Source organism: Daktulosphaira vitifoliae, unplaced genomic scaffold (genome assembly GCF_025091365.1).
Source record: "Daktulosphaira vitifoliae isolate Bord-2020 unplaced genomic scaffold, ASM2509136v1 Scaffold_2, whole genome shotgun sequence".
NCBI classification, from domain to species: domain Eukaryota; kingdom Metazoa; phylum Arthropoda; class Insecta; order Hemiptera; family Phylloxeridae; genus Daktulosphaira; species Daktulosphaira vitifoliae.
The window spans coordinates 37,624,330-37,647,658 of NW_026099573.1; the positions used below are offsets into that span (position 1 = coordinate 37,624,330).

At 27.9% G+C, this 23,329-nt stretch overlaps 1 protein-coding gene across 1 annotated transcript in view; it reads right to left on the reverse strand.

Moving 5' to 3' along the window:
* LOC126898485 (collagen alpha-1(IV) chain-like) overlaps positions 1 to 23,329 on the reverse strand; it is a 43,203-nt gene extending 19,874 nt beyond the window's left edge. The window contains exons 1-27 of the mRNA XM_050672537.1: positions 23,173 to 23,329; positions 22,985 to 23,048; positions 19,424 to 19,546; positions 19,290 to 19,362; positions 19,114 to 19,175; positions 18,855 to 18,882; positions 18,102 to 18,181; positions 17,818 to 17,890; positions 17,657 to 17,734; positions 8,995 to 9,065; positions 8,889 to 8,925; positions 8,596 to 8,744; positions 7,144 to 7,207; positions 6,998 to 7,050; positions 6,871 to 6,916; positions 6,744 to 6,806; positions 6,614 to 6,669; positions 6,472 to 6,535; positions 5,940 to 6,011; positions 5,780 to 5,851; positions 3,813 to 3,839; positions 3,658 to 3,725; positions 3,342 to 3,432; positions 3,185 to 3,280; positions 3,019 to 3,125; positions 2,293 to 2,382; positions 2,111 to 2,232 (exon numbers count right to left, since the gene is read on the reverse strand). Coding sequence (XP_050528494.1) covers positions 2,111 to 2,232; positions 2,293 to 2,382; positions 3,019 to 3,125; positions 3,185 to 3,280; positions 3,342 to 3,432; positions 3,658 to 3,725; positions 3,813 to 3,839; positions 5,780 to 5,851; positions 5,940 to 6,011; positions 6,472 to 6,535; positions 6,614 to 6,669; positions 6,744 to 6,806; positions 6,871 to 6,916; positions 6,998 to 7,050; positions 7,144 to 7,207; positions 8,596 to 8,744; positions 8,889 to 8,925; positions 8,995 to 9,065; positions 17,657 to 17,734; positions 17,818 to 17,890; positions 18,102 to 18,181; positions 18,855 to 18,882; positions 19,114 to 19,175; positions 19,290 to 19,362; positions 19,424 to 19,546; positions 22,985 to 23,048; positions 23,173 to 23,201 — 1,958 coding nt within the window. The 5' untranslated portion in view covers positions 23,202 to 23,329. The remainder of the gene's footprint in view (positions 1 to 2,110; positions 2,233 to 2,292; positions 2,383 to 3,018; positions 3,126 to 3,184; positions 3,281 to 3,341; positions 3,433 to 3,657; positions 3,726 to 3,812; positions 3,840 to 5,779; positions 5,852 to 5,939; positions 6,012 to 6,471; positions 6,536 to 6,613; positions 6,670 to 6,743; positions 6,807 to 6,870; positions 6,917 to 6,997; positions 7,051 to 7,143; positions 7,208 to 8,595; positions 8,745 to 8,888; positions 8,926 to 8,994; positions 9,066 to 17,656; positions 17,735 to 17,817; positions 17,891 to 18,101; positions 18,182 to 18,854; positions 18,883 to 19,113; positions 19,176 to 19,289; positions 19,363 to 19,423; positions 19,547 to 22,984; positions 23,049 to 23,172) is intronic.

Below are 23,329 nucleotides of genomic sequence, written 5' to 3' on the forward strand. Positions count from 1 at the left end.
GGGTCGTTAATGTGTAGAGAAGCGTCTGCCGTCTTATGCGATAAAAGAATTCCAATGAGGCTGATAGGTAAATACTACAAGATTGTAGCGAGGTCAGCTATGATGTATGGTTCAGAGTGTTGGTCTATTGATAAGAAAATAGAGCAGAGAATGAGCGTAGCAAAAATGAGAATGCTTATATGGATGAGTGGAGTGACTAGAGAAAATAGGATATGGAAAGAACGTATAAGAGGGAGTATAGAGGGGAAATTAATCAAAGGCTTGAGATGTGAAGATTAGCTCTTGAAGAAAAGGGTTTAAGAATAATTAAGAGTAAGACAGAGTATATAGAGTACGAGTTTGATAAAGAAGAACACGTGGTAGGTGAAATAAGGAGACCAGTGACAATAGGCGAGGATGTAATTAGAGAGTGGAGTGACTAGAAAACATAGGATAAGAAATGAGCATATAAGAGGGAGTGCAGGTGTAGCGTCAACAATGGATAAGATGAGAGAAAATAGACTTAGATGATTTGGTCATGTTATGCGGAGAGAAGAATCGGAAGTCGTAAGAACAGTTATAGAAATGAAAGTTGAAGGAAGAAGAGGTAGAAGAAGACCAAAAAAAATATGGACGGATGCTATTGAATGCAAACGTATTCAGCTGATGTGAGCGTAGATGATGCGGTAGATTGTGTCAAGTGGAAGTTTAGGAAAAAGGTGGTCGACCCCAAGTAATTGGGATTAAGGCAAGAAAGAAGAAGAAGAGAAGAAGATTAAAACTACGTAATTATAGAAATTGTCCTTCTCTTCTTGAGGTTTATTTTTGGAAAGCGCATGCTCGTTGTTACTATCACGTAAATGGTAAAGGTGATAATTATCGTAAATGTAATGTCCAAAAAATGTGTTTTCACTGTCAATGATAAGATTCTTGGATTAATATATTTTACTCTCTTATATTTGTAATTAATCTTTTGTGGATCGTAAGAGCCGTTCAAAATTGACATTATTTATTAAATTTACAATAGAATAATATTGTTTCTTGAATATCTAATGTTTCAGTATCATTCTATATAATTACTTGTAGGATCACTATTTATAACTTAATACTTTTTTAATTCCTTAACAAGTTTTGAGCCACTTTAGGTTTAAAAAGAGTGTTACGTTTAAATGTTCCAAAAAGTAGACTGATTTTCCAATCTCCAGTTTCATTCTTTAAAGCTCAATGTATTCGAGGCATGTTCATTAGTTGTTGATCAATTGATTTTTACTAGACAGGGTCATTAGACCTGCGCTAAACGTCAATCTGGAGATCAAAATAACTGAACTACTTAGAATAATGTTGAGGCTAATGGCAATACATATTGTATAGGACGCTAGGTGCATCATTTTGCCTACACTTTTGACTAGGGTCCGCAGGCTAGTCACACCCAATACCAGTTAAGGTACCCTATGATGGTAATTTAAGGATTAAAGACAAAAAGGAAATAGAAAATAAAAATGAGAGAGGATAGAAAACAAAACATATTTATAATGATTCTTTACTTTTTTTGGTAATCACTTTTTTGGTATTATTTTGAATAAGAAAAGTTTATCGGCTAAATATTGAAGGTATTTGTGTTCCTCTAGTTTTATTATAATTACACCTTGGAAATAAACTTCAATATCATAAAACTTTTATGTAATATATTTGGATAGAGATTTGCTTTAATTTTCTTTATATGTGTCTTGCTTTTATAATGTATGTTGATGATAAATAGATATAGCACAATTATTTATAGAATAAACTTATAAAAAAACTTATAATATATAATATTATAGACGTATTTATCTAAATTAAACAATCAATATAACAAATCACAGTTTAAGAAATGACACCACAATGTCAAAGAATAAATTATATGCATTTTAAAAACTTTACTTTGATTTATAGGATTTAAACAGTATTCAAAAATTATAATTAAACTATTTTTTGCTGATTTTACTAAATCGTGTTTTGGACTTATTCGTTTCTCAAATAATCAATTATTACATGTTTCTATTAAACATGTAATATTCTGTTAGTTTAAACCATCTCTCAAATTTAACTATCACATAATTAATTGTAATTAATGAATTAAAAATTCTGTTACCTTCCGCGGTCACCTCTTGGACCAGTATCTCCTTTCATATTAGTTACCAAGTTAGAGGGCACCATAGCAGGTTCTCCTTTTTCACCGGGTATTCCTTGATCACCAGGAGTTCCATCTTTACCCTAATATATGAAATGATGGTTTATTCAATTTAATTATATTTCTAAATAATATAATTTTACCGGTTCACCAATTTCACCAGGTGGGCCATTTAAACCATCTGCTCCTGGTTCACCAGGGAATCCTCTTTCACCAGGAGATCCGCGAGGGCCCTATTAAAATGTTAAAATTCTACTTAATACAGAGTGATTGGCTTATCGTAAATCCTACTAATTTACTTTCAAAATAAATACAGCATTGAAAAAAAATTTTGCCTTTTGTAGTTACATATATTTCTTATTTTATCAGCTAATAATTAGTTTTTAGAATCATCCTTCACAACTTATAATGGTATCAACTTTATTTTTCGAATGGTAACGTGCATAATTAACTAGCTAATATAGTAGACAATGATTAATTAAGAAAATGACTGATCGATAACATGTTTTAGATGAGTATTTCAGAAGTTATTAATAACTTAAAGTAATGACTGAAAGTGAGAAATGGGTGCAGCTATTTTATCAGTAGTTATTTCCTAGCTGCACTATAAGTTATAAGGGATGATCCTAAAAAATAATTATTAGCTCATAAATCATGAATTATATGTAACTAATTGCAATCAAAATTTTTTTTTCCCATTATTGTATTTATTTTCAAATCATTGAGTGAATTATGATAAACTGATCACTTTGTATATAATATATTTTTTGTAAAAAATTAAATCTAAGTAATTTTACTCTGAAAAAGTTTTTTTTAACAAATATCATTGATTTTATTAAAATTTCAAAACAGTTATAACATTTATTTACCATTAATCCAGGATTTCCATATAAACCAGCTTCTCCTTTAGATCCTTTGTCTCCTGGGCGACATCCAATACAACGTCCTCCAATATCTCCCTTCAGTCCATCACGACCTTTATAATATTATTGTTTAGAATTATTTAGTTAAAATTTTAATATCAAGCATTTTCACCTGGGACACCCGGTATTCCAGGAAGACCATCCGCTCCTTTATCACCCGGTGGTCCCATAACACCTTGTGGTCCTACAATGCCTGTTGGCGAATCCCCTAAAATTCATAAAATGTTATTTATAATAAGTTTATTTTCTTTAAAATAAAAATATTGTACCTGGTGATCCGCGTTCTCCAGGATAACCTCGCTCTCCTTTTGCTCCTTTATCGCCATCTTTACCATTAATACCATCAAATCCTTTAGGTCCCTAAAATTTATATAAATATAATATAATATCACTGAAATTTTGTTTAAATTGCAATTGGAGATGGATTGAGCACATAAAGTAAGTATACTTTTTAAATTCTATAATAACTCAAAATTTTATCCCAATTATTATTGATTAATACTTGTAAACATATTTTAGATGTTTTTAATATTAAATATAAAAATTGTGACAAGTCCACTCCTGAATTAAATTATTCAATATTACCATTATAGATGCTCCTTTTTCTCCCGGAAAACCTTGAGGCCCTGGCGGTCCTTGAATTCCAATATAGCCTATTTTTTAAAATTGTATTATTATAATATAATATTCATTTTAAACATGTTGTATTTAAAATTTTTGGGAAGAGTAATAATATTTACCTCTTGGACCAGTTGCACCAGGCATACCTATAATAATTCAAATATATATTTTTAATAATATATTTAAAAATTAAATAACTCATACATATATAAAAATAGAATGATTTATTTTAAATGAATATTTTTTCGTTTATTTATGTATTTCACAAAAAATTATAATGCAATTTTAGAGATAACTTTTGAAAGTTATCTCTAGAAGAGTGAAAATCTATAGACTTTATATATTATATCAACAAGATATAGAACATTTTTATTCTAATGCTTTTTTTTTCCACGGTCGACTAATTGTTGGCCGCCCTAGAAATACCCTGAGGCATTACTTCAGGGAACCAACGTCACAATAAAACTTACACCGCCATGTTGTGACTCAACTCAAAATTAATCAAGAGCTGAATCAAAACACGAAATAGCCTGCCACGTTAACCGGATCCCAGAGTGGGATCCGTTGACCAGGTCACACCACTTTGACGCGGTGGTATGACTTTGCTATGGATTGGAAAATAACTCATAACAAACAAACACAAAACACAAATATCTAAGAGACCTGATCACCGCTTCTCAGGCCCTCTTAACTTTCCAGGATAGTCCTTGGCTTGGTGGCCCACTCCTCTGCATGTGAAGCACGCACCTGTCCGGTCAGGACCCCTACAAGCCATCTTGTACATGTTCTCGTTCAAGGCACCTATAGCAGCGTAGTCTCTTGTTCTTCAAGACTGGGCCCTGCATGAGTTACATCCCACGTGGAGTCGTGTTAGCCCGGTCATCGGTTAAGCAATCCTAATAGGAACTACTCATCGTGCGTGTCGCCCTTTGCCATTTCCATACAGCCGGTCTACAACTGAACCGGTAGGATTGGCATCCTTATTGGTCGAGACAATAGAAGTCAACGCCTCTTTCACGTCCTCTTTCTTTATACACTAAACCACATGCAACAACATGATTGCTACAGACATCACCAGACTATGCACACATACCCACTAAGGCCTCTCTAAATCAACAGGTCAGCTTGCACACCTATTCTTCGAACTTAGAGTTTTTAATTTTCAAATTGCATGAACACAATTAATGTCACTTACTATCATTAAAAAAGAATGTGTATAATACTATGTTAAAAATGTTTAAGTAATATTTGAAATAACTTAGGTGGCTGTAATAGAACCATCTATACAAAATTTTCTAGGGTAAATATTGACATATTAATTATTTATCAATGAATTTAAGTTGGCAAAATCTAATGATGTCAATAAATGTATGAAGTTTTTAAGGAGTCCTTTGCATATTTTCAAAATTATATATTAGAAATTATTAATAAAAGTAATTTGTCATAAATATAGTTTTGAGGTAAAAAAGTTAGAGTTTTTGATAAACATACATATTATTATATAAATTGTAACTTTTAATTTTAATCCAAGTTTTTAATTTGTATTCATTGACGGGGTAAAATTATATAAAATTAAGTTTTAATGTTTTCATCTATAAACTAAATAATTTAAATAATTAAAACAAAATTTATTTTTCACATTAAAGTTTATGTGTTTTTGAAGCTATCTGCAACTTTTTATTATTAAAAGTAAAATATTATTAATACGGGACCAAAAACTGAAAAAAATTGTGTTAAGTTTTCCTGGTGTCTCTTAATTATAGAAAATAACAGAGAAATGAGGAAAATAACTAGTTCATAACAAAAACATAGGAATCAAATAGATTCCTATATAAAAGGAATTTAAAATAAAGAAATATATTTATTTTTTAAAACATAAATATGAAAAAATAATAGTTTTTAAATCTGTCCATAAAATAATATGTTAAAACATTAATCTAATAAAATATTATATCAATGACTAGATTTAATAACCATTTAAACTTTTTTTAAGATTATTTATCCTTTATATGTTAATACAACAAATACACATACACTTTTTTTTATTTTAAGACCTACAAGTTTTGGGCTATAAGATATTATTTACCTGTTAAACCTGGTTCGCCTTTAGTTCCCTTTTCACCAGGCATTCCTTCGGGTCCAATTGCTCCAGGAGTTCCTAATTGAATATTACAATTTTAAAGTATTTTTTGTATCTTATTAATCACAAATTTATAATTAATTTTTTACAATGATTTTTTACATACCTGGTCCTCCTGGATAACCAATAGGTCCAGGTGGTCCTGGAAAACCATCGACTCCATCTAGACCTTTAGGTCCTAAAATGAAAAAAAAAATTGATTCAGTCATTTGAAAAACAATTATTCACTACTTTTTATAAAATGAAATTGTTAGTTTTGAATTTCTAAAGGTAATGTAGTAAAATAGGATCTCGCACTAATCATTTTAGATAAAAAGGGAAAAAATAATTTAGTGGAAAATTGTACTATTAATTAATGCAATTTCCATTAAAGACAACTTCAAATTTAAGTTATAAGATTTTATATAGGTAGAAATTATTTATTTTAACCTTACTAAATTATAAATTTAAGAAACAATATAACTGAAACGTATAAAATTAAAGTAACACTAACTCAAACATAAATTTTTATTTGTTGTTTTAAAACTTGATGATTATGACAAATGATGCTTCTTCATTATTCGATTCATAAAGAAAGTAAACATTATTATACTAATAAAAAATAATAAAAGCATAACAATAATATTGATAATAATTACCTGGAGGTCCTGTATAACCTCGAGGGCCTTGGGGACCAGGTGGCCCTGGCCTGCCATTTCCACCCTAAATTTTAGGATAAATTTAATATAATAAAATTGTTACAAAATGAAGTTTATAGTAGGAAATAAAATTTTGACTTACTCCTGGGGGGCCAGGTGGTCCTCGAAGTCCCATTGCACCTGCTGGACCATCTCTGCCTAAATTAGAATACTGTTTAGTACATCGATATGCTGGTATAAAAAATTCAAATAAATGTTTTGTTAAATTTAACCTGGTTCCCCTTTTAATCCTGGACGACCTGGAATTCCGGGCAAGCCTTCACTTCCTCTATCACCTAGGTAAATAATACAATAATTTTATTACATATTATTTGACATAATAAAATAATTTTTCATTGCCTTTTAATCCTACAAGTCCTTGTGGTCCTGGATATCCATCACGACCCTAAAAATGTATTTTATAGTATTAATATTATAACAATTTAAATGAACTTCTATGGGATTTCTCGTTATTTTTCTAACTTACTCTTATTCCGGGTGGTCCTTGTAAACCTTTTTCTCCTTTAATACCAGGTTCGCCTAATTTTAACGAATATTATTATAAATAGTTATTTTATCCACATATTTTTATTTGTTTATTTTCAATTAAAATAAAAAAACAAATATATTCACCTGAAATTCCCGGATCACCAATTTGTCCAGGTTCTCCTTGAAGACCTTTTGGACCTATATCGCCCTAATATTTAATTTTAAGTGTAATTGTAATTATTAAAAAATATTACTATATACAGGGTTGGCTGAAACGGCCGATTTTAAAAATAGATTTTCTCAGTAGTAATTAAGATAAGAATTCTCACTAAATATTATTAGTTCAAAGACAACATGCTATTTAGTAAACTTGGAACAGTGGAGTGGTAAACAACGTGCTATGCGATAAAATCGTTTTACAAAAATAATGACAGTTACGTAGCCGTACAGCGTGAATTTCGTCTTCATTTTAATCTTAAACGCCATGATTCGGTACCATCGGCTAAGGCTATTAAAATATAGATAACCAACTTTGAAGAAACGAGTTCAGCATTAAAAAAGAAACCTGTTACACAAAAAACCATTCGCACGCCTGAAAACGTCGCTGCTGTAAAAGTACTTATAAAGCGTCCGAGACGTTCTGTACGAAAACATGCGTTATCGTTAAATTTATCTAGTAGAAGTCTACTTCGGATTTTACACAGGGACCTAAACTTTAACCCGTATAAGGTGCAGGTGGTTCAAGAAATAAAACCTGCAGATCACTCTAGCCACATAACTTTTTGTCGAGAAATGCTAACCCGAATGAACGAGAACGAAAATTTTATTCAAAATGTTTGGTTGTCTAATGAAGCACATTTCCATCTTGATGGTTTTGTGAATAAGCAAAATTGTCGTTATTGATCTGAAGAAAATACTCGCCAACTTCATCAACGACCTTTACACAGCGATAGGGTAACTGTATGGTGTGCAATTTCACATTATGGAATCATTGGCCTGTATTTTCATGATGACAAAATGGACGAAGAACAACTGTTAATTCAAATCGTTATGTCAATATGATCAATAATTTTTTGGTCGGTGAACTAACGAAGTTTCCTCAAAATGATAACTTTTGGTTCCAATAAGATGGCGCGATATCCTACACAACCTGAGTATCAATAAATGCTATTCAACAAATTTTTAGAAATCGCATTATTTCCAAAAATGGTGATATTTATTGGCCACCTCGATTACCGGATTTATCAGTATGTGACTTCTTTTTGTGGGGGTATTTAAAAAGTAAAGTCTATGCACAGAAACCTCGAAATATTGATGAACTAAAAAACAAAATTAAAGAAGAAATTACCAGTATACCTTTGGAAGTGATACATCGTGTAGTGAAAAATATACGAAATAGGCTAGAAGAGTGCTTGAGAAAAGATGGCCATCATCTTGAAGACATCATTTTTTAAAAATAAATGGCAAATTATGTACTGCATTATAATAAATAATAATTAATTTTTATTCGTTTTTTTATTTTATAATTTATAATTTATCTTTGAAAATCGGCCGTTTTAGTGCCCCACCTTGTACTAAAAATATTTGACTTTTTACCTTAGGTCCTGGTTCACCTCTTTCTCCTTGAGGCCCAACAACTGATGCATTTCCTGGTAATGAATAGTATAAATCTGGTCCAGGAGGTCCTCGTTCTCCTTTAAACCCTTTATCTCCTTTTTGACCTTCGTACCCTAATCCCATATTTCCTATAATATAATGTATGATATATTAAAAACTTAAATTTTCTCATTGATTCGTTAAAATTTACATTAAAAAATTGATACAGTAATTTAAGACTTTGTTTTTTGATACACATTAATAATTTAAAATAATCATTATGGTTCACTTACCCTTTTCTCCTTTTACTCCAGGAGGTCCTTTATTACCCTAAAATGAAAAAATTTCCATAACATAAATAAATAAATAGATAATGCAAAAAAATATTTATATAAATACCTTTAATCCAACATCACCCTGAGGTCCTGTTGGTCCAATTAACCCTGGAAAACCAGGACTACCGGGTTGACCTAAAAAAATATGTGTATTTACATCATTAAAATATTTAGCTATAAATGCTAGCTTAGCTACAAATATATGTTGTGCCCAATTGAATTGGAACTAAATCATTTTATTCTATTAATAATACTTAATAAATATTTGTTTCAGTTTTTCTATATTTTCCCATAATATATTATTGAATATGTATATATTTAATATTATATAGAATGTTTAGCAAGGACGGCGCCAAAGTGGGGGTGTGAGTGGGTAGTCGCCCCCCAGGACAGATTCTTGCCCTTCTCTCGCTCCCTTAGTCATCACAGAAATTTTGATTTGAGTAGGTGATTTATCGGTTATTGTATAATATGGTCCGTATTATTAAAGAGAGTATATAATCATATTTTATCGTTAAATAATATAGAAATAGTTTTCATTTCTCGAAATGCCGATATCATTGTAATTTATACGATTTAAATACAAAAAAAAGATTAATAACCACGTTCGTTTAAATTATGTTAATCGTGGGAATTCCACACTGTGTGTCCTCGTATAGTATGTACAGTTCACAGTTGTGTGTGTATGTGGTAAATTTAATAACAAATTAATTAATCATGACTATAATACCTAATTTTAATAAAAATTAATAAGCTATTTTATGCGTAGACTTAGCAATATTTGACATTTTAGCTTCGATGCGAAGCTGAGAAGGTATTGGTTTTACTAAGATGTGTTTTTTTTTTTTTTTTTTTTCTGTTACCACTTTTTCTCAGCGCTCACCGAACCGATTTCTTTCAACGATACGTCAAAAGATCACAAATTGTATCTAGTCGAAGACATTACCCTCAAAAATTGAAAAAAATTCCCTCGTTCCTCGTAAATGGGGGAAACCTCCAAAAAAATTACGAATTTAAAAATCGCTAATTTTCGAAATTTTTTCAATTTTTTTTACTTAAAAGTGCCATAACTTTTTCAAAAATAAACATATCAATATAATTCTTTTTTATATAGATGCATGATGTCTTTACTTATCATTTGGTATATTTTTTTTGTAAATCTGACACTTAATCTGCCCACAGGGGGGGATTTAAAATGACAACTTTTTCACAAAAAATTAACTTTTTCAACTTAACTTTTGAAAATGTTCCGGAAGGTCTGACACTTTTATATATATCTTAAATTAAAGCTAATGTAATGTACTTTAATTTTAAAAAAAAAAATTTGACCTCTGGACTTGTCTTCATGGTGAAAACGGCTACCGAATGCTATTTTTGTGTGAAAATTTTCGATTTTATTATTTATATTATATTTAACTTTATAATGCTATAACTTATTGAAAAGTTTATGGATCCACACAATTTTTTTATGAGAAATAATATTTTTTAATAAACCTTTTTTCATTCGACATATTTTATCTTAATCGAGATATTAATAAGGAACCAGCAGATCAAGTAGCTTTTGGAATAAAACACCAATTTTTTTAAAATTAAACACTATCTAAAGATTTGCATCGAAGCGTTTTTTTTTTATAGTGATTTTAATCACTGTCAGATATCATTATACTTGATCCAACTATGCCACGTCACCACTGTGCCGCGACTCCCCTGTGCTGGGTTTTTTCCTTTTATTTCAGTAGTATTTAAATACTTCTATTTGGTATCAAATACCCTATAGATATATCTTAAATAATTTTATTTTATATCCTTCTTGTGTGTTGTAATTTTATTCAATATCAAAATTTTAAATCTTCTAGATAATAATTTTATGAAAAATAAGTAAAAATATATATATTATTAAAATTTGTATCAAATAAATATAAATATATTTCAATAAATTATTTAAAAATTAATACTAAAAATAAAAATAATTTTTTAATACTTTTTAAAATAATATTTTATCAACTTCCTTAAATAATGTTTAATACTATTATTTATAGGTGTGCATAAATAACCAATATCCTTTAAAATAATGAAAAAGAAAATAAAAAAAACCCAGCACAGGAGGGTAGCTGTGTGAGGATCCCATAACAACAAACCAAATTCAAGAATTGGTTGAACAAGATATGTCAATTCTGAATTAAACCATGAGGGGAATTTATAGGAATGAAATTTATGTTGAGGAACATACTGCAATATTGAAGAGTGATCTGCATCCATGAAGCTATTTACTGCTTCATTCACATTTAAAGAGGAAAAAGTTGAATTCCAATTTTACGAGTTTAGAAATTATAAAATACTAGAATAATTAGCAAAATTAAAGTTAAAAAAAACCCAGTACAGGGAGTCGCGGCACAGTGGTGACGTAGCATAGATGTATCAAGTATAATGATATCTGACAGTTATTAAAATCACTATCAAAAAAAAGAAACGCTTCGATGCAAATCTTTAGATAGTGTTTAATTTTAAAAAATTGGTGGATTATTCCAAAAGCTACATGATCTGCTAGTTCCTTATTAATATCCTGATTAAGATAAAGTAAGTCAAATGAAAAAGGGAATATTAAAAAATTTATTTCTCAAAAAAAAAATTATGTTGATCCATACACTTTTCAATTAGTTATAGCATTATAAAGTTAAAAATGTAAAAAATAAAATCGAGAATTTTCACACAATAATAGCATTCGGTAGCCATTTTCACAATGAAGATAAAATAAAGTCCGAAATTTTTTTTTTCCATGATAAAGTATATTACATTAGCTTTATTTTAAGATATATATAAAAGTGTCAGACTTTCCGGAACATTTTCAAAAATCAAGTTGAAAAAATTAATTTTTGTAAAAAAGTTGTCATTTTAAATCCCCTCCCGTGGGCAGGTAAAAAGTCAGATTTATAAAAAAAATATACCAAATGTTAGGTAAAGACATCATGCATCTATAAAAATAAGAATTATATTGATCCATACATCTTTCAAAAAGTTATGGCAGTTTTAAGTAAAAAAAATTGAAAAAATTTCGAAAATTAGCGATTTTTAAATTTGTAATTTTTTTGGAGGTTTCCCTAATTTACGGAGAACGAGGGATTTTTTTTCAATTTTTGAGGGTAATGTCTTCGACTAGATACGATTTGTGATCTTTTGACATATCATTGAAAGAAATCGGTTCGGTGAGAGCTGAGAAAAAGTGGTAACAGACAAAAAAAAAAAAAAAAAAACACATCTTAGTAAAACCAATACCTTTTCAGCTTCGCATCGAAGCTAAAACTTTGATACAAATCTTTAGATAGTGTTTAATTTTAAAAAATTGATGGATCATTCCAAAAGCTACATGATCTGCTATTTCCTTATTAATATCCTGATTAAGAAAAGTATGTCGAATGAAAGATGTATATAAATACTACTTCTCATAAAAAAATTATATTGATCCATACATTTTTTAAAAAGTTATAGCATTTTAAAGTAAAAAATGTAAAATATAAAATCGAGAATTTTTACACAAAAATTGTATTTGGTAGTTATTTTCACCGCGAAGACAAAATAAAGTCCGAAATATTTTTTTTTCCATAATAAAGTAAATCACATTAACTTTAATTTAAGATATATATATATAAAAGTGTCAAACTTTCCGGAACACTTTCAAAAGTTAAGTTGAAAAAGTTGTCATTTTAAATCCCCCTTGTGAGCAGGTAAAGGGTCAAATTTATAAAAAAAATATACCAAATGATAGGTTAAAACATAAAGCATCTATAAAAAAGAAAAATTATTTTGATTTGTTCATTTTTGAAAATGTTATGGCAGTTTTAAGTAAAAAAAATTAAAAGTTTGTCAAAAATTAGCTTTTTGTAAATTTGTAATTTTTTTGGAGGTTTCTCCCCTTTACTGGGAATGAGGGAAATTTTTTCAATTTTTGAAGGTAATGTCTTCGACTAAATTCTATTTGTGATCTTTCGTCGTATCGTTGAAAGAAATCGGTTCGGCGAGAGCTGAAAAAAGTGGTAATAGACACAAAAAAAAAAATAACAAAAAAAAAAAACATCATATTAAAATAATACCTTATCAGCTTCGCATCAAAGCTAAATTTATATTTGTCAATTGATTTAAGTAGATACCTATATTAAAATATATTGTTAACAAAAAAATTGTGTACACCAGGTTACTAGCACATTTGTGTAGGTACACTAAATAAAATTTATTCATCGGTGTAAAAGCTAAATTTAAGTAGTGATTAAAATTCTTCAATACTCGGCAAAATTTTCGTATTTCGATTTGCTTTTAGGCACTTTTGATGAATCGTCAACAGATTCCGATATTGCGGACTGTGATCTAGTAAAAATTGCCCATCGGAAAGAAAATCTCGTAGCGGCAAAAAGTTTATTACTTCAAAGTGGGCAATGTGACATCACACAGATATTTTCTGATAACCCTACTAAGTCGGTATTAAAAAATTATTCACGAAAAAATTTGGGAAAGAATGGAAGAATGTTCATTCCGAGTGGTTCAAATTGTACCCATGGCTAGAATACAGTGTTTTGGAAAATTCGTGTTATTGCTTTCCTTGTCGATTTTAGCTTCGATGCGAAGCTGAAAAGGTATTGGTTTTACTAAGATGTGTTTTTTTTTTTTTTTTTTTTTCTGTTACCACTTTTTCTCAGCTCTCACCGAACCGATTTCTTTCAATGATATGTCAAAAGATCACAAATCGTATCTAGTCGAAGACATTACCCTCAAAAATTGAAAAAAAATCCCTCGTTCTCCGTAAATTAGGGAAACCTCCAAAAAAATTACAAATTTAAAAATCGCTAATTTTCGAAATTTTTTCAATTTTTTTTACTTAAAACTGCCATAACTTTTTGAAAGATGTATGGATCAATATAATTCTTATTTTTATAGATGCATGATGTCTTTACCTAACATTTGGTATATTTTTTTTATAAATCTGACTTTTTACCTGCCCACGGGAGGGGATTTAAAATGACAACTTTTTTACAAAAATTAATTTTTTCAACTTGATTTTTGAAAATGTTCCGGAAAGTCTGACACTTTTATATATATCTTAAAATAAAGCTAATGTAATATACTTTATCATGGAAAAAAAAAATTTCGGACTTTATTTTATCTTCATTGTGAAAATGGCTACCGAATGCTATTATTGTGTGAAAATTCTCGATTTTATTTTTTACATTTTTAACTTTATAATGCTATAACTAATTGAAAAGTGTATGGATCAACATAATTTTTTTTTTGAGAAATAAATTTTTTAATATTCCCTTTTTCATTTGACTTACTTTATCTTAATCAGGATATTAATAAGGAACTAGCAGATCATGTAGCTTTTGGAATAATCCACCAATTTTTTAAAATTAAACACTATCTAAAGATTTGCATCGAAGCGTTTCTTTTTTTTGATAGTGATTTTAATAACTGTCAGATATCATTATACTTGATACATCTATGCTACGTCACCACTGTGCCGCGACTCCCTGTACTGGGTTTTTTTTTTAACTAATTCCTCTGAAATTAATGTCACATAAATTATGTACGACTAAATGGGAAGGATACAAAATGACTGAAAAAACTGGAAAATCTGTTTTAACTCTTATTAATAGAGAAAATGAGACAGTTGTAAAAGTAAATCGTTATTTTAATAGAACTGTTGCAGAAATTTTACTTTTTACAGCCTGTCAAAACATTGTTCAACGTGGAGATAATGAAAATAGCGATAGCATAAATAAAGGTAACTTCTTAGAACTATTAAATTTTTGTGCCAAAAGAGATACTAGATTAAAAAAAAAAATCGATGAGTTACCTAAAAATGCAAAATATACACATCACAGTATATAAAATAAATAATTTAGTATTATGAATTAAATGGTCATAGAATCAATTGTAAATGAGCTGTAGTAATCTAAGTACTTTTAAATTTTGGCTGATGAAACTAAAGATATAAGTAAAACTGCTGAACATATATCAGTAATGCTACGTTATTTTTACAATAACATAGTAAATGGACAAATTTTGGGGTATGTACCGTGTTCTGAATTAAATGCCAAATCGTTGTTTGAATTTATTAAAATAACTTTATCTGCTTTTGAGATTAACATTCAAAATTGTATAGCTCAAATTTACGATGGCGCTACCGTAATGAGTGGTAATCAAAATGGTGTGCAAGCAATTTTTCAAAAGGAAGTTCCAAAAGCATTATACACACATTGTTATAATCATCGCTTAAATTTAGTGATTGTTGATGTTTGTAAAAATGTACTAGAAATTAAAAAATTTATATCACTTCTTCAACAGTTGTATAACCTCATAAGTAGATCAACAGTACATATGACCTCTTAGGTATTCAGAAAGAATCATTTCCTAAAAAAAATACAGTTGAACTTAAAAAGTTATGTGACACTAGTGGATTTGCCAGATATCTGCATGTATTGCTGTTAGAGAAACATTTTCTGTTATTCTAGTACTTCTAAATCAAATTAACATGGAATCAAAGTGCGAAAAAAGTATAGAAGTAAAATCAATTTTGTTTCACATTAATTTTGAATTTATTTTTGTGATACATTTAGTCAAATAAAAATTATTTCTGATTATCTACCCGAATCAGATTTAGGTACAAGATTATATAATGGTCGAATCATTGATAGATTATCTTAAACAATTCCGAACAGTTGATAAATTATTTGATGTGCTCTTGGAAAAAGTTGTTTTGTTTGCTAAAATTAATAATATCCCGTTACAGGAAGAAAACACACATAGAAGAACTTTTCGTAAATTGCTTGCTAAATTTGTATCGTACATTATAGAACTAGCAATTTTTGAAAATAGGGAGATTATGAGTAAGAATTATACTATTATATTTTTTCCAGTAATTGATCAATGAATTAAAAGAAGATTTTCTGATAATAATTCATTATTATCTGGTATTAGTTAGTTTCTTAAATCCTCAAAATAAATCTTTTTTAGACTTGCAAGTATTATTACCTTTTGCCAAACACTATGAAGTGGATATTGAAAGCTTGGAATCTGAATTGAAGTTAATACCCAAACTCATAGATAGACATCAAAAAGAAAAAAAACTAAAGCTGATACTAAACTTGAATTCATACAGTTGCTTGAAAATTACAAATTGACCTTTTCTGAACTATATTTGTAATGTACTATAACAATTATCATACCTCCTTAAAGTGCCGGTATTGAGAGAACATTTTCTAGTCTCCGACAAATTAAAACTTATTTAAGAAATAAAATGATCAACACAAGATTATCAGTTTTAACAGTTCTTTCAATAGAGAAAATATTTCCAAAAACCTAGATTTGGAATCCATTGTTGACAAATTTTCTTCTGCTCATCACAACCATAGAATAATGCTTGTTTAAAAAAATCTTATCTTTTTTTATTGTATTTTCATTTTAAACATAACTAGTTAGTTAAAATTTTATAATATATTTAGTAGGTTATGTAAAGTTAATTGGTGTATTATATATAAATCATTAATTTTTTTTTACCGATAGATGTAGTGTTATGTTCGCCTATTCAAAAAAATAGCTTGCCCTCTACCGCCCCCCAAGGAAAAAAATTCTGGCGCCGTCCCTGGTATTCAATAAGTAAGGAAACGGGTTTCTATTATTCTCATTGTTTATAACAATTTACCTGTTTTCTTACTTCTGAACATTCTGTATAATTATATGGTAAACTTTGTATGCTATTATTACGGTATCACTCAGTCAAATATTATATTAATTATATTCACTATATATATATAATAAAAATTATCAAATAAGGGTTACCTAAAAACTTCTAAATGAATTTGATAAAATATGTAATAACATCAATTTTTACAAATATTTAAAAAAAAATGTTAAGATTAATGTGTCGACCCCAAAATTTTGATTTTTATTTTTGAGTTTTTTTTAATTAAAAAAACTTGAAATAATACATATAATTTTAAGTAAAATTAAAACTATATTAAAAATATTATTAATTTAAAAAAACTAAAAAATATTAAAAATATTAAACTCAAAAGCCACAAAAAAATTAATGAAAAGTCGCGGATACGTATTTCGGAAACAATGTTACCATTATCAACGCTAAACACATACATAATAATTGATAATAATATTTTTAATATAGTTTTAATTTTACTTAATTAACTAGCCACAAGTGATCAATTTTTATTATACATATAATTTTATTTGAAATATTCAGTCACATACCCAAAACTTTGATACTTAAAATCTTAAATTTACTATGACAAAGAATTTTAAAATAACGATAATTTTTTAAAATATCAGGGACTAGAGAAAAGTAAAAAAAAATAATTAAGTTTATACACTTAATATTTTATATAAAAATAGTTTACATACTAAAAATTAAAATTGTGTAATATATAATTCTCTGGACTCAAAATATTTGATATAATAATTAGTATTCATTTTTATAATACACAAAATTGCTCAAATACTGAATTTAAATGTATTTCAAATAAAAAATATTATATTTACCATCACCTTTTATATTTATTATTCTAAGATTTTTAAAAATACTATTATTGAAAATTTTGATTAACTTACACGGTTATTCAACGATATTGTTTAAAAAATTGACAGGTATTAACATTTTGTTATTAAATAATAATAAAAAATAATTGTCTATGTTATATGTGATTAGACAAATAAGTATAACATACCTTGAAGCCCATCTAAACCAGGTTCTCCTTTTTGTCCTTTATTGTTAATGGATGTATAAGCAGGTTCTCCTTTAGGACCTATTAAATAAATAGTAAAAAAAATATGACATAACATGACCACCCGTTGAAGTCTTTGTAAAAATTGTATTAATGGCACGTACCTTTGTCGCCAGGCAACCCTGGAAAACCACGTGGACCGGGTAAACCTGGTGGCCCATCACGACCTGTGTCTCCCTTTAATTTATACCAATTATAATTTGTTATTATACGATTAATAATATATAATATATAAAAATAATATAATTATTTAAATTCGTTATTAGTTATAATTATAGTTATAACTATTTTTCATAAAATTATCTGGTTTTAAAGAATGCGCATAAAATTAAATATTAAAAAAAAAGTAAGTATATTTTTAAATAAAATCAACATATGGTTAACTTACTTCTGTTCCATTGCATCCATCTATTCCATTATGACCTGGATCTCCAGGAAGTCCTGGTTGTCCAGGAACTCCGTTTTGACCTAGAAATATAAATATATTTTGTTTAACAAAAAATTTAATTTATTTTCATAAATTAATTGATTTAAATTAAAATTTAAAATTAAAATATACTAGAGTAAAATAAGGAGAACAGGAAGAAGTTAAAATGAGGAGATCAGTGACAATAAGCGAGGACATGATAGGAGAGGTGGAAAGTTTAAGTTAAGAAAGTAGAGCAGAGAATGAGTGTAGCAAAGATGTGAATGCTTATATGGATGAGTGGAGTGACTAGAGAAAATAGGATATGGAACGAACGTATAAGAGGGAGTGCAGGTGTAGCGTCAACAATGGATAAGATGAGAGAAAATATACTTATATGGTTTGGTCATGTTATGCGGAGAGAAGAGTCGGAAGCTTGAAGAACAGTTATAGAAATGGATGTTGAAGGAAGAAGAAATAGAGGAAGACCAAAAAAGAGATGGAGGGATGCTATTAAATGCGATATGAGGATAGCTTATGTGAGCGTAGATGATGTGGGAGATCGTGTCAAGTGGAAGTTTAGGATAAGGGTGGCCGACCCTAAGTAGTTGGGATTAAGACGAGGAAAAATAAGAAGACTAGAGTAAAATAAAAAGGAATTATTCTAATGTAATAGATATAAAATAGTTTATGCAAGTAAACTATTGTAAAATATAACTTATAATATATAAATACCTGGAAAACCTGGTAGACCAATCCTTCCCTGTAAATAAGAACGGTATATTAAATAATGTGATTAAAGATAATCAATCGTTTTAATTAAAATGAATATTGATAATATGATAATTTGAATAGTTATAATATAGTAAATAAAATAAAATAAAAAAAAAAAATTTTTTTGTTTAATTGTTTTAATTTTTATATGTAATTTAGTTTAAATTAAATCATAATTATTCAAATAATAATTGTACGTGTTATAAGAAAAACAACATACTCGATCTCCTTTAGGTCCACGAGGTCCAATAATTCCCATATCTCCTTTATCACCCGAGGGTCCTGAATTATAAAATAGTAACATTTAATAATATTATAACATTTCTTCATTTATGTTAGCACATAACTTAAAATTTAATCTGTTTTTGTGAATTTAAAAATAAGTGTAATATTTACCGGGAAGACCTTCTTGTCCTTGGTAACCTCTTGCTCCAGGAGGTCCGGGCAATCCCGGTGAACCAGGCGGTCCCTAAATCAAAAATTGATTATACCAAATTTTTATAAAAATTTTTTGAAAGAAATCGACTTACTCTGCTTCCCTTTTCTGCATAACATTTTGGCGTACAATTTGTGGAATTTGATCTTTGATTGAATACAGAATATCTATCGTTGTATAATTGATCTCTATTTTGATCCGAGTATAAATTAAATTGCTAAAATCAAAATAATTGTATTAAAAAAAAAAATTAACTATTAATCAAATTTAAATTGAATAATTCTTCATGATATTTAAAAAATTGTAGTATATCACATCTGTAGAAAAATACAGCTACAACTAAAAGCGATTATAAGTTTATAATTAAGATATTGTATAAATTTTTTTACCCATAAATTTGAAACTAGAAACTTGTACACTCATAAACATATTATACAATATTAGTTATTCAAATATTATGGAATATTCACTTAAACTATTTTACAATTTTATAAGTGAATCTAAGGCTGTCTTATTTTGAGTTGTGGTTTTAATGCCTACACAAATTGATTTTAAGATAGCCATGAAATAATAAATGGCAGTATTAAATTTAAGCTATGTACATTTTGTGTATCATAAGTCGAATAATACTAGTGTAATATTTTAAATTATTAAGACAGTGCGTAATAAATCAAAATAAGGCAGTCTTAAAATTTGATTATAGTAATGAAATGGATAAAATAAAAAGTGTATTCTGTCATGAAGTAATTATAGTTCCGTTGCTTGGAAAATTAACTAAAAATTAAATAAATCTAAACTGACATAGTTTTATAGTAGCAATACGAATTATGATATTGAATTTGCGCTTTCTTCTATTGTATAGAGCTCTTTTTTTGCTACCAGAAAATGGTTATAACTCAAAATTGACAAATTTTAAGTTGCGGATGTCTTGTTGTAGAGGCGCGATATATTAATAGCTATATTATGCAAAAGTTACTATGGAATAACATAGTCAGAAGACGCAACGAATGGATAGGTCATATAATGAGACACGAAGGGTTGTTGAAATTGATAATAGAAGGAACAGTAGAAGGAAGAACCGTAGGGGTAGACCAAGATTGGAATTCATTCAACAGATAATAAAGGACCAAGGATGTGAATGAAAAGGAAGGCGGATAAGAGGGAAGACTGGAAGATGGCTGCAAACTAATCTACGGATTGAAACCATAGAGAGAGATATTATGCAAATTAGAAAAAATGATAAGTATACATTAGTGTAATTATCATTTTAGTCTAAACGGATTATAATAAATTATTAACATAAATATAAAGAAAAAAGTGATAAATTGGTATTATAAATTGTTTAAACATTTACTTTTACTATAAAATTTGAACTAATTATAAATATAATTAAAATAATGAAAATAATTTTTTTGTAGAAATTTTACTTGTCTAGTTAATAAATTAATATTACAACCTTTTTTCATGAAAAAGAAATGATATTCTCTTCTGTTTCTCATTATTTGTAAAAGTATCATTCATTTTTTCGATAATACATGATATTAATTTTGATTATAAAAAATAAGAGCAAGAAACGTTATGAGTAATGTTATAATCATATCGTTAAAACGTAAAATTTTGTTAAAATGAAAAACAAAAAATTAAAATATGTAATATCAATTAAATAAAAATATTGTTAAACATAGTATAACTTATAACGTAAAATAAGAATAAATAATTTTTAAACGTTAGAATTAGAAAAAATCTACTAAAGAAAAAAACAGTATTTTGCATGCATTAAAAACTGCTTATAGCAGTGAATATTTTTCACACCCATTTATCATTAAACACAAAATTGTAGGAATGTTAATATGTAAAACGAAAAAAAATTTGAGTAAAATTTAAAATTAAAAAATGTTAAACATAAAAATTTATAACGTTTTTATGTTTAATAACACTACATTTCATCATAAGATAACATTATAGTAAATTTAAGTGTTAAACAAATTAAATTGTTTAATTCGATTCTTAAAAATAATTAATTTATAGCAGCTATTAATCAACTTTAATTTTTAAGATAACCCAAAATTCAATAGACCAACATATCCGCCAATAATTTAGTAGTTATATACCAAAAAGCATGTCTACAGTCATTAATTCTTTTTCTTTGTCTTTATCCTAACTATTGTGGTCGACAACATTTATTCTTAACTTTTACTTGACACTATTATCCACATCAACCATCCTTATATCACATTCAATAACATCCCTCCATCTCTTTTTTGGTCTTCCTCTACTTCTTCTTCCTTCAACATTTATTTCTATAACTGTTCTTACGACTTTTTCTCTCCTCATAACGTGATCAAATCATCTAATTCTATTTTCTCTCATCTTATCCATTGTTGACGCTACACCTGCACTCCCTCTTATATGTTCGTTCCATATTCTATCTTCTTTAGTCACTCCACTCATCTATCTAAGCATTCAATCATTAATTCTAAAATTAAATTAAAAAACACATTGAAGAGTAAAACTAAAATAAACAAAGTTTATTATGAAATCGTTGAGTTTAAATCAACTGTTTTACTTATGAGAGATATGATAAATAATTTAGAATTTAATTTATCAAATTTTTTTAATTTATTAAATTAAGTTTTTCATTTATTAAATTATTGACAACCAGTAAATGATTAGTAGTAGTTCTATACCGACGAATATCTAAAAATACTTTTTTTAACTCAGCTTCTGTAAATATATTTTTTGATATAAAACGTTAAAAATACTTTTTATAGGAACAAAATAATTCATTGATCACTTTATTTGCATCCGCTTAAACATATCCACGTGGGTTGAGTTTTTTATCTTGTTTTAATCAAACTCAGAGAGCATTCAGTCTTCACATTATTAATTATAATGAACTTTTAACTAATTATACACGTGTGTATTTTCGCTATAATTACACACTATTTATAATAATTATTTTATTTTATTGTGGTATGATATGATTTAAATAAAAAATATCTTATTTCTATAGCTATACTTTGAATTATCCATAACTTGAATCTAAAAAATTATTTAAAAACAATTAACGTTATTCAATAAAATTTAAGATGGTCTATTTAAATTAAAATGAAATCTACAGATTATAAAAATAAACTAGGTAAGCATTTTCTCCATGAAAAAAATTCGATAAATAAATTTAGCCTTTTGACCTATTCAGCCTTGTTTGCCAGAACATTGTTGGAGTAGTAATTCGGAAGATAAAAATATGATTATATCAAAGGAGAACACACCTGCTCTGAATTCAAATCCATTCATAACGTTGATCGGGTTTATCATGGGTCGTATTAGCTACTTATGTAAATTAAATAAAACAATTATTTTTTCGACCTTTCTGTATAAATAAACTATAAAAAAATTTGCGGATACAAATTTAGAGTCAACTAAACGTAAAACTACTTCTAAACTTAGTTTTCCAAAAACCAATAAGTTTAGCTAATAATTAACTTTTAAGTGTTGTATTTATAACTACTAAACACAATTACTAAATTAAAAAAATATTAAATAAAATGTTAAAATAAATTAGACATAAATGATCATTATTATGGTTTTATTTTAATTTCGGTAGTTTTACAAAAATTTTAATTAATAAATCAATAAATTAAATTCTACTCACTGCAGTTGTCGATTTAATTAAGTAAAGCGATGCAATAATGTAGATAATAAATAAAGCGAATACCCTGTGAAAAAAAAAAGTTTTTTTATAAATAATTTTTTATTACTACTTCAATTGCATAAATTACAATATACTAGTGGTTCTTAAATGAACATAAAAAAATATTATTAATTATAAATTATACTCACCGCCAGTGGAACAGTCTAAACCGCGGCATGGCAGCCACAGTAGCGGTGATACCCAGCACTATATTACTGTAACATTGGCGCGTTTCAACATAATACTCTTAATACCATGCAAAACACGAAGTTTTCGTGGTGTTTGTGGGAAACGCTATGAGATGTT